Below are 13,212 nucleotides of genomic sequence, written 5' to 3'. Positions count from 1 at the left end.
GGAGGCAGGTCTGCCTCGGCCCGCACCGCGTGTTTCCACGCAGCCAGTGTGAGGAGGGCTAGGGCCTCAGCCTTGCGGCAGCGCCAAATGGGTGCCGGGGCAGTCACCGCTGCCTCAGAGCTGGACCTGACCAGAACTGCCGTGGAGGCAAGCAGGCAGCCGGTTTGGCTCGACCGCTGCCACAGGGCACCACCCTGGGACAGGCGTTCTCTCCCGATCCATCTCCCCAGGTGGTGCCGGTTTGGAAGAGGCATTCCTTCCCACGAGACACGGAAGGAAGGAAGCGGGGAAGCGGCCACCACGCTGGCCCCTGCCGTTGCCTGAAGGTGCCCAGTCAGCCACGCTGCCTCCCTGTGCCAGCCAGCCAGCCTGGCCGCTCCCGCAAGGGCCCAAGTGGGCCGAGAGCGACTCCGAAGTGCCGCCAACCTCTCCCGCCAGCCCGTCCGGCCCAGAGCAGCGACTCGCCCTCAGTGGGCGGGGAGCAGGCCTCTGCCCAGCGCCCCCCCCCTCACACGGCCGCCTCACCTGTGATGAGGCAGGGCAGGGCACGCACTCCTGTGTTCGCGGCCACCAGGGAGGCCTCGTAGGTGTCCCGCTCGTCCCGGGGCAGCACTTGCTCCAGCCGCTGATCCATGGAGACGGCGAGGAGCCAGTCGCGGATCTCCTCACGCTGCTCCTCCTGCCACGGAGCCCAGTGTGTCTCTGAGGAGCCGGCAGGCAGATGCAGCCCGGGGGGGTGGGGGCTGCTAGATGGAGGGCCGGGAAAGGACAGACCCCCCCCCCCGCCCTAAGGAACGGCACGCACGCTCTGCCTCCCCGCCACCCCCCGCGGCCAGGGCTGGGCAAGAGAGAAAGGGGCACCCACCGAGACGTGGGGCTTGGCGGGCAGCGGCACTTCGAAGGGGATGTCTGTGTCCTGGAAGTCCGAGTGGTCCAGGGCGTCCAGTGAGCCCTCCTCGATGGCCTGGGCAGAGGAGCAATGCTGTCAGGGAAAGCGGCGGCCCCGGGCGCCCTCGAGTGGGCACGTGGCGTGGCAGGGCAGTGGCCATGGCAGGGCAGGGCAGCTCCCAGCCCCAGGACTCACATCGGTCAGGTCGAGGAAGTGGTTCAGGAAGATGAAGGCCATGTTTTCCCAGCCGACTCCCTGGAGAAGGACGAGAAGGCGAGGCGAGCGGGGGCTTGCTGCTGCCACCCCTCCAAGGCCGTGGAGAGCCTGCCAGCACTGCCGCCACCTCTGCAGAGGAGAGCCCGGTCTCATCGGGGGTGGCGGGACAGACGCCTGCAGGGACGGCCAGGAGCAGACCAGCCCCAGGCTCCTCCCTCCCCCGGAAGGGACCTTGTGTGGCAGCCAGGGCTTGTGCGGCACGATGCAGCCGAGGCAGAGGCACTGGTGGGAGTCGGTGCGCAGCAGGGGCGAAGTGGCAGCCTCAGGAAAGCCTCCGCCGCCTGCCGCCACCTCTGGACGGACCTGCCGACTGGCTCAAGCAACCTGGCTCCCGGCCAGGCCCCGCCACCAGCAGGGCTGAGGATGAGCAGGCGGTCTCCCTCCCTGGGCTGAGCACTCCAAGGTGGCTCTTGTGCTCAGAGCAGCATCAAAGGGAGGTTGGGCAGGGCCTCGGGACTGCCAGGCTGGTGCCCCTGCAGCCCTGCACTTACCCCTGCCCTCTGGCCTCTATCTGCCTCTAGGCAGCTTCACGGGATGGCGAAGGAGGCAGTGCCATGAATGGGAAGCATCTCCCTTCTTACCTGCTTTCCATTCCACGCGCGATGCACAAGGCCCGCGCAGCAACCGTGGCCCTTTCCCTGAAGCTGGGAGTGTGAGCTCTGCAGCCCCCCAGGCGGAGTCCCCCAGCTCCGTGACCTGCCCAAATCGCCTGTGAACTGGCCTCGGGCCTCTTGCCCCCCGAAGCAGGATCTCGCCCTCTGCCTCAGCCTCTCCTCAGAGAAGAGGGCGAAGCTGGCTGGCAAGTGCCGGTCCCCTGGATTCCCTAGAGAGACCAGGGAGGCCTGGGCTGGGCATGCGCACTGTCCCCTGCAGCTGGCGCCTCCTCACCTTGGCTGCCATGCCAGCTTCGTAGAAGGCTTTGTCTGCGGGGATGATCTCGGTGTGGCGCAGCAAGGAGATGGACAGTTTGGCCGCCACGGTGTCCTGGGGACAGAGCACCCATCACCCACAAGCCCCAGTGTGTGGCTTCTGTGCCACGAGAGGGCCCTCCTCGTACCAGCTGGCCAGGTCTGGCTGGCACGGCTGCCACCGCCCCCTCCCAAGCGGCCCCTTGAGCATGGGAGGGCTCGCCTGGATGCCACCAGGCGAGGCCTTGGCTCCTGCACCAGGCAGCCCGAGCAGGGAGGCTTCCGCTACCGCCACTGCTATGACTGGTCCTTGGCCAGAGCGCTCGGGGGGGGGGGGGTTTGAAGGGTCTGAGGAACTGCAAAGGGACTGCGGCCCTTTCCAAAGCATGACCAGGGCAGACGTGTCATTTCTGAAACCCGAGCGGCTGCTTCTGTCCACTCCGAGGGCGGCGCCACCCCACCCTTAGGCTGCACAGGAAAGCACGTGCCCCCGGGAGACAGGCACAGCCACGCAAATGGGAGCTCCCCTTCCAGGCATGCAGGCGGGCACCTCAGGCCGAGCAAGGCCTCTGGGACACCTCCAGCCTTGTGGGAGGAACAGCCCACGGGGCCCGAGCTCCTTTGTGTCCCGAGATCGGGGGGGGGGGGGCACGGCTGCCAAGCCAGCAGTGTGGGACCAGTAGGAAAGAGCCTGGGAGAATGTTTCCCATTAAGGAATTTTGCTGGACAAATAGCGGAGCAGGAGCAGCTAGCAGCATTTTGACCGCCGTCACTGTCGGAGAGGAATTGTGATCTAACGGTCAGCACAAACGGAGCTCCCCCACTGGCTTCAGCAGAATGCGTGGAATGAAATGAACCGGAGGGGAAGTGCCGGCTGTGCCAGCCCCAAGGGAAGAAGTCCGCTGGGGCTTCTCCAGAGGGGCGGAGAACCGCCCAGGAGAGCGGCTGGCTGGGCTTGGGAGCCACGCCTCATGCCAGGGGCCAGGCCGGGGCCAGCCTTGCAGATTTGGCAGCCTGTGCGAAGGGGCTCTGGGACCCGGCAGGCGGCTTCCCAAGCAAGGTTCAGGCCGTCCACAGGGCCATGCCTGGGGGAGGGAGACGGGGCTCCACCCCGCCTCTCACCAGCTGCTTGACACTCTGGGCTGCGGCCCGTGTGGCATAGTAGTGAGACACGAGCAACATCGTTTCGAACTCCTCATGAGCGGGCGTGTTGGCTTCGCTGGACTTCGCAAGGTTTTCGCACTGTCAGGAAAGGGAAATGCATGGCTCAGCCTGGCCACGTGGGGACCACAGGATCCACGGCAGCCACGTGCGAGAGGCTCGCTTGGTGTGTGTCTTTGCAGCGGCTCTCGTTGCAGGAGCCAAAGCAAAGCCACGGGGCCGAAGCATCACAAGGGCACACGACTCGGCGCTGTGGGTGGGCAGGGCTCGGTGCTGGGGCTCCTCACGCCAAAAGCCCCAGTGCCCCCAGGCCCTGGCACACTCATTTCAGGGATTGGGCTGCAGGCCACAATAGGAACACCCCCCCCCCTTTGCCCTGGAGCCCAGATGCGTGCCACTCCGAGCCATCACCTCTTGGATTACAACTCCCCAAATCCCTGGACAGACAGATGGGTCAAACAGGTGTTCCAGTCGGAAATATCTGGCGGAGGGGAGCAGGCTGGCCCAGTGGTCTGATTCTGTATATAATGCAAGTACCAACCCTCCCAAGAAAGAAAACTGAATCACACGTTGCTCTCTGGTGATAAGGTCAGAAGGGCGCTGAAACCCGGTGAGACAAAAGGCTGGCATTCTGCTCCCACCTCGGCCAGCCTTTGGGGAGCCTGTGAGTGCGATGGAGCGAGGCCGTGCCCCCTGCACCCGCTGTGCTCCTGGCACCGGGCCAGACAGCATGGACTCAGATCCACTGAGGCGAGGGGCATGAGGTCTCTCATAGCCAAGGAGATCCACAGCCGTGCAACTTGCAGCTGCCAGAGCCGCCCCCTCCTTTCTGGGTCCAGGCGAAGGCCACCCACCCAAGCAGAAAGGCTGCAGGGTCCTCACCGCTGAGCCAGGGCCTGAGGAAGCATCTCGGGTTTCCATTTGTGCTGGACTAGGGGCTCCTTGCAGGGCCAGGCAGCTGGCGCCTGCGTGAGCAGGACGCTGGCCTGCTGCTCTGACCCGGTGTGCCTTTTCTGACTTTCCTATGAGAACCGGTTGCTGAGAGCTGGACACCTTTAGTGGCAACTCAGAGGAGCAGGCCTTGCTCACCCTCCACTCCTCCAAGGATCCTGCGGCGTGGGAAGCACTCCGTGCCTCTGAGTGACGCTGGGGGCAGCCCCCAGATGCCGCCTGCCCTGCCCTCCACCATAAATTCGGTTCGACACGATGGCCGAATCCAAGTCTTTTGGTCTGTCTTTAGCAGACAAAGCAGATCTGTGGACATCTAGGGAGCCCAAGTCCTGCACAGCTGTTGCACGGGGGCTAGACCTCAGGGAGGGCCTGCCACAGAAAACGCGTCTGGGGGGTGCCGGGTGGCTGCAGCAGCAGCAAGGGCGTAAAGCCCCAAAGCCGAGGCAGCGCCTGCTGCGGCCCGCCGGCGACGCAGCTTTCCTCACTCACCAGACCGAAGAACACGTCCCGCAAGTCTGCCCAGCTGCGGTAGGCCCCTGCGTGGTCCAGGTCGGCCACGTTCACCACCTCCACAAAGAGCCGCTTGTAGATATTGAAGTTCTGGGAGGCAGGGGTGCTTGGTCAGGGCCGACGGGCGTGCGCCCAGGGCCGCTGCCCGCCCCCCCACTGCCAGCCCGGCTGCCTGCGTTACCTGGGCGTTGGCAGGGGCACCGTGCTGCACATAGAGGCCCAGGGCCCGGTCCCAGTTGCCCGCTCGGATCAGGTGGGTGGCATAAAGAGCCACGTACTTCTGCAGCACCTTGTAGTTCTGCAAGAGCGAGGAACAGGGCAGGAGAGCTCTGCCAGGCTTGCTGGGAATGGGAGATGGGGGGACGAGCGGGAGACCCTCCCCTCCCTCATGAACCGGGCCCTTCCCTGGGCACGATGGGGGGCGGTGAACCCCAGGCACAGCCGTCACTGGGTGGCACTCAGCCAGGACGGCCTAAGAGCTCGGGCAGGCGGGCAGCAGAATGTAACAGATCGGGATGGGCATCCTGAACCCGAATCCAGCACAGAGCCAGGTTGTTCCGGCGTGCCATCAAGGCAGCTGGGGCGGGAGCGGGAATGGGAGGGCAGTTTCGTCCCCCCTTTGTAAAGGAGGCTTTTGCCTCAACCTGGGCCTTGCTGACCCACAGTCAAGCAGCCCGTGGCTTATGGGGAAGCTGAGGCACAGCCGGCTACATCGGATCAGCACTTCTGGCAAGGGGCTGCGGGAGAGCCCCCGCGGAAGCCTGTTCCCCCGTACCTGTTTGGCTGCTGTCTCGAGGCACTTCTCCCACTGCCCCCTCTCTACGTACATGTCGAGGGCAGCCATGACATCCACACCCACCAGCTGTCGAAGAGGAAAGAGACGGTGAGCTGGGGAGGCAAACGAGTCCCGCCTGCGCATGCTGTGCGGGGCCACAGAGTCGCAACTGGAGCGGTCGGCGCCACCCCCCCTGCGCCTCCGTGGCAGGGGTCCAGGCCCGTCTCCCTCCTCCCTCCCGGGTGCCCTCTCACCGAGTCCACTTTGCCTTGGTTCTTCAGGTACTCCTTGTAGTGCTGATCCACATACTCCTCATACCTGCCACAGGAAAGGGATGGAGGCGAGGAAGGGAGGAAGGAGAGGGTGCCGAGCCCTTGCGTGTGCCTTCCGCTCGTCCCATGAGCGTGGGAGCAAATGGAAAGGGAGACCCCCGTGGCAGAGCACGGTGCGCTCGGCAAGCGGAAGACTGAGTGCCAGTCCAGTCCCCAGCGGCATCCCCCTTGGGGAGCACTGGGGCTGGGAGAGCGAGGCCTCCTTCCTCAGTCTGAGGGCCACTCGGCGCATCGGGCCTAAGGGCGCGTGCGGGGACCCCTCAGAAGGCTTGGGCCTTCCATACCTGGGATCCAGCTCCTTCGCCACCCGCTTGGCTTTGTTCCACTCCTCCCCCTCCATGAACGCGTCGATCGCCTCCTTGATCAGGTCCAGGTTGAGGTAGAGCTCTGCGGCCTGGGGAGAGGGGGATGCTGCAGGTGGGGCTGCTTGCTGCCCCGGTGCACCCCCAAAGCTCCAGGGCAGCACCGCCACAGAAGCCCAGAGCCCGCAAGGCACAGAGGACCAGTCAGCTCCTCAGCCTCAGCCCCAGAGGAACCCTCGCTTTCCTTACCGCATTAAATTTGCCGATGCTGACCAGCTGGGGGCCGACGGTCCGCATGACCTCGATGCTCCGGGGCTGGCCGAGGAACTTGATGGCGAGCTCAGCGGCCTGCCGTAAGGAGATCAAGTCAGAAGTGAAGCCCCCCAGCCAGGCCTGCTCGGGGGAAGGGGCTCCAGGAGAGGAGCGCTGTCACTGCCCCCCGAGACCTCCCTGGAGGAAGAGCCCTGCCCTGCCACCGCCAACGGGGGACCGGAAGGCAGCACTTCTCGGCTGAGGCAGAAGCCGCAGAGTGCTGCCCGCAGGGCCGGCACAGCCTCCCTGCTGCCATGGGACCCCACAGGTGCCCCCCGCCCCCGTGGGTCTGCGCCTGACCCACCCAGAGCCCTGCGGGCACAGAAGCCGTGCGTGCGCGGGGGCGGCCTACCTTCGTCCAGCACTTCTCCGAGAGGGCCGTGTCGCTGAGGTCCCGCACCTTCAGGTAGCAGCCCACAGCCCTGGCGTACTCGCCGGCCTGCTCCCACTCCTGGGCCTGCTCCAGGAGGCCCTCCACTCCCCTGCCAGCCAACAGGCCTCTGTCACGGTCTAGGGAAGGGAAGGGCAGCGGGGAGGGGGCACCAGGGGCTGCCCTGGGGGCCCTGGCATGGAGGTCCAGCAGGCCAATGCCTGGGGCCCCGGAAGGTGGGTCCAGGAGCCTCCCCCCCGGTTGGCTTCCCGCTGCCCACCCGCTGTGCCTGGCTGACCTGGGCCCCTTCTTGGCCACCTCCCGTTCATACTCCTGCTGCAAGGCCTCCAGCTCTCCTGGCAGGTACTCTCTGCAGACCCGGAGGGCGTCGGTCCACATGCCTGCCTCCTGCGCAAAGGAAGCAGCCCAGGGTCACCTGCAACCGCTCTGGGCCTGGGGAGGGAATGGGCCACTGCGCCCCCACGTGCCCACTGCCTCTTGACTCAGGCCAGTCTGCTCAGAGGGAGGGGCCGGTCGCCCCTGTGGGCGATGGGGCTCTGGGCTGCCGACGGGGGGCTTCCCAGCCCTGCCTCCTGTGCAGCACTCCCCCAGCTGGACTGCGTGTCCCTGAACATATTGGGAGCCTCCAGTCCACACAGCAAGTGGGCAGCAGAGCCCACTCCCTCAGAGTCCCTTCCTCCCTCCGCTTCCTCCTCCTTGCCCCATCTGGCTACAGCTCAGCTGGACCAAGCCCCTTCCTCTTCCTCCCAGATGGCCTTCTGTAGGAGCCTGCCGTGGCTGCCCAGGACAAGGCCCTGCAAAGGAGAAGAGGGCTGGGGAGGACCAGCTCCAGGTCCCAACGCCACCTTCGGGGGGCAATACCAGGGGCTGCGCCCTGCCAGACCGTCCCTCTCCCCTGCCCAGCCCCCCACCAAGCGGAGCGCATCCGCTACCTTGTAGCGCTTCACGGCCAGGTCCAGGCGCTGGGCCCGCAGCAGCAGGGCCTCCGCCTTCGGGAACTCCTTCTGCTTGAAGGCAGCATCGGCCTGGCCCACCAGCACAATGACCACGCTGTCGGGGTCGTGGGCCTCCGCCACTCGCTGAGCTGCAGCCCAGTTCTGGGCGTGGGCATACCTGGGCGGACACAGAGCGGGGGAGACTTCTGGCACGGGGAGACCAGGGCACAGCCCCAGGGGAGAGCATCCCAGACCTAGGGGTGGGGGCTGCGGGGCTGGCGGGGGCCACTCACATCAGCACCGCTTCCTTTGGTTTCCCGGCCTTCACAAACTCCACCTCCGCTTCCTCAAACTTGCCCTGCGTGCAAAGGAGAGGGATGCATCAGCCCCGGGGAGCCTTCCCTCCAGGGAGTGCGCAGGCCCGCCCCGCTCTGCAGGGGCCCTGACCTCGTCTTCCAGGAAGGAGCCGTACTTGAAGTGGATCGCGGGCAGCTTCTGCTTCAGGGAGAGCCTAGCCAGCTCAAAAGCAAAGTCAAACATGCTGTCGAGGAAACAGAGCCGGGGGAGCAGAATGAGACATGCAAGCACGGGGCCTGCTGAGAACGCGCCACGGTGGGTCTCGGCCCCCCACCCCGTTCAGGCCAGGCCCGTTCAGGCCAGGCAGTGCTGCTGCAGCGGCTTCTTCACGTGGGGCCCAGGGATGGATCGCCCCAGGCTCCCTGGGCTCAGGGCTGGAGCAAGGCATGCCGGGGAGCTGCCTTGGGCCGCTGGGAGAGGCGCCTCCCTGGCCCACGCCTGCCCTGCTCACTTGTTATCTGCTGCGTGGTCCATGGCCGTCTCCAGGAGCCCGAACTTGTTGAGCAGCTTCACAGCAGCTTCTCCACCGAGGCTCTTTGCCCACAAAAAGGCCACGTGCCTGTGGGAGTTTGCCCCGCCATGCGCCTTGGCCACCTGCCGCAGGTCAGAACGGAGGAGCACAGCTCGCCTGGGGCAGCCTCCAGACGGCCAGCCCGGCCCCGAGGAGCCGCCCTCCCCGCACCCGGATCAGGTGCCCATCCCTACCCGGTAGGCCTCGTCCCACATGTTGTTCACCCGAAACATGTTAACTGCCGCCTTCCAGTCCTTGGCTTCTAGGTAGTGATACTCGGCCTCCTGAAGGTGCCCGTCAGCTTCCAGCTCCTGCACCCCAAGCCAGCCGGTTACTGCGCAGCCCATCCTGCCGCATTTCCTCCGCCCCACCTGCCTGCCCAGCCCACCTTGCCCAGGTGCAGGTGCGTATCGCTCAGCAGGTCCGGGTGGTACTTGGCCAGCAGCCGCAGCATCTCGTCATACATCTTGCCCTTCTTGTACATGGTAATGGCCAAGTCTGGCTCTTCCACCGTGATGTAGAGCCTGGGAAGCGCAGTGCCAGGCGTGAGGGGCTCTCCCAGGCTGCAGCTCCCGGCACCCCCGCCAGCCAGGCCACCGCCCCACTGCTCTGCCCGCCGCCCTGCCCGAGGCCCAGCAGGGCCACCCACCTCTCAGCCTCCTTGTACTTGCCCTGGCGCTCCATCTCCTGGGCATGAGTGAGGTACAGCACGGACACGTCCTCAGGCCGCATGCACTTCAAGGCCAGCTGCAAAGGGACACCAGAGCTGGGGCCAGGCATGGGCAGCGAGGCAAGGCCGGCCACACGTCCCAGCCCGCCGCAGCAGCAGCGAGGGCTTTTAAGGGGCTGGCTGGAGCATGGCAACGGAAGAGCGATCTGGTCCAGCGTTCCATTCACACGGTAGCCACGCAGCTGCCCCAGTGGAATGAGCAAGTCAGGAGTGCAAGGGCACCCTCCTGCCCATGCTCCCCAGCAAATGGCATGCGGGGCAGCACAAGCCATCGGGACAAACAGTCCTGGACAGCCTTATCCCCGCATGAGTTCAGCCAACCAAATCCTCCTCAAAGGTGGCCCAAACAGGCCACTGCCAGCACATCTGGACACAGAATTCCGCGGCTGGGCTGGGCTGGGCTGGGCCACAGTGGGAAGAAGCCCTTCCTTTAGTGCGCCCTGGGTCTTGCGTCAGTCGGCTTCGTAAGAGGATCGCTTTGGGCTCAAGTACGGCGAGAGCGAGTGAGCGCACGCGCCGCTCCCGCCTGCCCTCCCGTTGGGGCCCGAGCATGGCACCACACGTGCTCCAGCAAGTCCCTTCCCCCTGCAGCTCTGCAGCGCCGCCATCACCATCGGGGGAGGGCAGCGGCTCTGCGGGAGCGACAGAGCGGCATCGCTGCCCCCGGCACGCCCTTCAGTGCGTCGGCACCCACGACGCACGCAGCCACACGCCTTCCCCGCCTCACTGCACCGGCGCCAATGTGCCCCACACGTGTGCAGGATGTGCCGCCGGGGCTGCCTTCCCCTGGCAGCCCGGCCCACAGAGGGCAGGCACCCGTGCCAGGGTGGAGGGAGCACGCGCTGCCAGGCACGCGCGCGAGGATGCCCGGGGGGGCCCCTGCCCGCAAAGTGCCTCTGCGAGGCCTGCCCCTGCCCCAGTGCGGGGCTGCGGCAGCAGAGCGGGGCACGAGGCCGCTCAGGGCCATGGTCCCGATGGCAATGTGCGCGCGGTTGGCTGGCACGTGAAGGGCAGCCGGAGCATGAGGAGCCTGCCGGTCGCAGGGCCACCTTCGCCTGAAGCACTGAGCCCGCCCTGTGCCCCTGCAGCCGCTCCCGCTCGAGCTGCCCCCTTTCGGATGCCCGCCCCTCTGGTGGCCAGCTGCCTCGCGGCCCTGCTGCCCCACCACTGTGACGCCCAGCTGCCGCAACGCCCCGTCGGGCTGGGGCACCACGGGGGAGGAAGGGAGAGGCAGCGGGTGCAGAGGGCTCCTGCCAGCAGGAAGGAAAGGGGCACGGAGACCGCTGGCAACTCAGGAGAGCGAAAAGTGGAGGCGGGAGCATCTGCCGATATGAGGGATGCTCCTGCTGCCAAACTCACTGGCAGAAATGCAGAAATCAGGGGGAAGCATTGTGACTGGACTGACACATAGCTGCCGGCAATGGTGAAGCGTGGGACCCTCCAGCAAACGGCCGATTCTTTGTGGGGATTCACAGAAACCAAACGAGCCACCAGATGCTGACTTCACACCTAACGACACGCCTCGCCTGCGTGGCTTCAGCTTGGCTTGTCATGATGTGTGGACACAGCCAGGGTTTCTGCTGCGGTTGCACCATCGACTTGCTTAACGAGAAGATGATCCTGGCCCCTCGTGGTCGATTCCTTTCCTAACTATGCCTTGCGCAGAATTCCCGTCCATCCAGGAAGCCCCTCTCCCTTGGACAGCAGCCTGATTTGCCCCAAGGCGTATCGGAGATCCTACATCACTAGGGCTCAGCCAGCAGACTGGCTTCTTCCCACCGCCTCAATGCCACCCATCGGCACGAGGCTGCCCCTGCCCCACGCAGACGGCTCGGGGTGTGGGGCGACGAGCCTTCCTCCTCACTTTGTGCGCCTGCTCCCAGCGCCCAGCCTGCGTGTACATGTCAATGGCCTCCTTGGTGTGGTCTCCCTTGATGTACAGCTCCTCCGCAATCTGCAGGGACAAGGGCCCGGTCAGCCGCACCACCGGCAGGCAGGCCAGCCCCCCGAGGTGGGGGAGGCCGAGCAGGGGCGGGACCGGCCTCACCTCATACTCCTGCAGGGCCGCGTAGTGCTGGGCGATCCTGGGGTAGTACTTGGCCGCCGTGCTCCTGTCCTGCATGTCCAGGATGTACGCGGCCTTCTTCCACTGCCGTGCGCCCAAGGCCGCTTCGGTGGCCTTGAGGGCACACCTGCAACGGGCCGCACCGCTCAGAGCGCGCAAGGCTGGCCCGCCTGCACAGGCAGAGCCGCCTCCCCAGGTGCCCCCTGCCCGTACCTTGCCTCAATGTAGTGGTTGATGGCAGCGTCCAACTGCTTCTGCTGCACCAGGTGGTCCCCCCAGCTCTCCTCCAGCCTCACCACCTCTGCCGGAAAGACCGAACGGGCCAGCTCCACAGCTGCAGGGAGAGGAGGCACAGGCAGCAGCTGGAGCTGTTTGGGAAGCTCGTCCTGGCGCTGGGTCAATCCAGCAAGGTCTGGGGCTGCCGAGCCTGGGCTGGGCCACAGGGAAATGGTGCGAGGCGGCTGGGGAGGGCGCCTACGCCTGCCCCGTTTCCGCAGTGGCTGGCTTGGGGCACGGAAGGGCAGCGGACATGGCCTCGCAGCCTAAGCAAGGAGACTTCAGCAAGCACCACGAAAAACCCAACCGACCCCTGGACCTGGGGCAGAAGCCCCACAGGAGCCTCCTCCCGGGCTCCCCCTACCTTTCAGAAAGGAGTTGCCCTTGCGGTAGCACTCCAGGGCCCTCTGCGGGTTCCGGATCTTCTCAAAAAGCTCCCCAGCCTAAGACACAGAGCGGGGCTGGCGTCACTCCCAAGGGGAACGGGCCGTTTGCAGAGGCAGATGAATTGCTCTGCGTGTAGGTGTGCCTTCAGTGAAGCACAGAAGGTGCTCCTTGTCACGTGGACGCCCCCTGGCCAGGCGGAGGGGAGGTGACGCCTGCAGCCCCACAGACCATTTGGCCTTGTCCTGAACCTGCTCGGAAGCCCTCGGCCCTTTGCTCCTCGGAACTCCCACTGCCAGCGCCACAGCCCAGATCCCCTGGGACATGGGAGGCAGCGGTGGGAGGACTTCCAAAGGCCGACCACCTCACCACACCACTCCTTGCTTAACCAGCAATACCTTTTAAGCCTTCACAGGGGAAATAAAAGGGACATTTTCAGAAAAAGGGAAGTTTGGAATTCTATGGAGAGGTTCATGATGCCAGGAACAAGAAAGAGGTGCCTGCTGCAGCGGCGGGTCTGCGAGCAACACGGACAGGCCAAGGCGACAGTCCTGCACAGCGCAGGGCAGGCTGGTCGGGCAGACGGAGGAAGATGCCGCGCCGAGGCCCAGCAGCAAGGCCAGTACCTGGCAGGATGCCTCCCCGTCGCCACTCCCCCGCCCCCGGTCACAGACCCGCTTCACCTGCTCAAAGAGCTCCCCGCGGACGAGGGCCGTGGCCACACGGTTGACGAGGTCGACGTTGCCCAGCAGTTCCTCCCGGCTCATGACCAGCTGTGCAGCTTTGGCTGGCAGCCCTGCCTTCAGGTAGAGGCCGATGGCTGCCTGCAGGTCCCCGTGGCTCTCCTGCACCTCGGCGGCCCGCTCCTCCTGCTGGGTCTGCAGCAGCCACTCGTAGTAGCCCTGGCGCAGCATCTCCAGCGCGGGGTGGCCCTGGAGGCGAGGGAAGCAGTGCAGTGTGGGGGGTGCAGCTGGGGAGCTGCTCCGGGAGCCCCCGCCCATCTCCCCACATGCCCATCTACCTTGGCCTCTGCCACCGAGATGCACTCATCCCACAGGTGCAGTTCCTGGTACATCTCCATGGCTTCCTCCACAGCATTCTGCAGGACAAGGAGGCGGGGGGTGAAGACGCGCAGGGGGCGGGGGCG

The 13,212-nt window shown here is 65.9% G+C and overlaps 1 protein-coding gene across 1 annotated transcript in view; it reads right to left on the bottom strand.

The window, feature by feature from the left end:
- Positions 1-13,212, bottom strand: part of IFT172 (intraflagellar transport 172) — a 30,998-nt gene that overhangs the window by 882 nt on the left and 16,904 nt on the right. The window contains exons 20-45 of the mRNA XM_044421110.1: positions 13,087-13,178; positions 12,749-12,997; positions 12,046-12,124; positions 11,619-11,739; positions 11,388-11,532; positions 11,205-11,294; positions 9,260-9,357; positions 8,999-9,134; positions 8,805-8,921; positions 8,551-8,693; positions 8,190-8,283; positions 8,036-8,100; positions 7,740-7,920; positions 7,085-7,194; positions 6,769-6,898; positions 6,354-6,452; positions 6,087-6,196; positions 5,725-5,788; positions 5,471-5,557; positions 4,877-4,993; positions 4,675-4,785; positions 3,196-3,315; positions 2,054-2,149; positions 1,085-1,144; positions 866-964; positions 526-679 (exon numbers count right to left, since the gene is read on the bottom strand). Coding sequence (XP_044277045.1) covers positions 526-679; positions 866-964; positions 1,085-1,144; positions 2,054-2,149; positions 3,196-3,315; positions 4,675-4,785; positions 4,877-4,993; positions 5,471-5,557; positions 5,725-5,788; positions 6,087-6,196; positions 6,354-6,452; positions 6,769-6,898; positions 7,085-7,194; positions 7,740-7,920; positions 8,036-8,100; positions 8,190-8,283; positions 8,551-8,693; positions 8,805-8,921; positions 8,999-9,134; positions 9,260-9,357; positions 11,205-11,294; positions 11,388-11,532; positions 11,619-11,739; positions 12,046-12,124; positions 12,749-12,997; positions 13,087-13,178 — 2,967 coding nt within the window. The remainder of the gene's footprint in view (positions 1-525; positions 680-865; positions 965-1,084; positions 1,145-2,053; positions 2,150-3,195; positions 3,316-4,674; positions 4,786-4,876; positions 4,994-5,470; positions 5,558-5,724; positions 5,789-6,086; positions 6,197-6,353; positions 6,453-6,768; positions 6,899-7,084; positions 7,195-7,739; positions 7,921-8,035; positions 8,101-8,189; positions 8,284-8,550; positions 8,694-8,804; positions 8,922-8,998; positions 9,135-9,259; positions 9,358-11,204; positions 11,295-11,387; positions 11,533-11,618; positions 11,740-12,045; positions 12,125-12,748; positions 12,998-13,086; positions 13,179-13,212) is intronic.

Source organism: Varanus komodoensis, unplaced genomic scaffold (genome assembly GCF_004798865.1).
Source record: "Varanus komodoensis strain SLA01 unplaced genomic scaffold, ASM479886v1 scaffold114, whole genome shotgun sequence".
NCBI lineage: Eukaryota > Metazoa > Chordata > Lepidosauria > Squamata > Varanidae > Varanus > Varanus komodoensis.
This window is presented reverse-complemented; position numbering and strand designations above follow the sequence as displayed.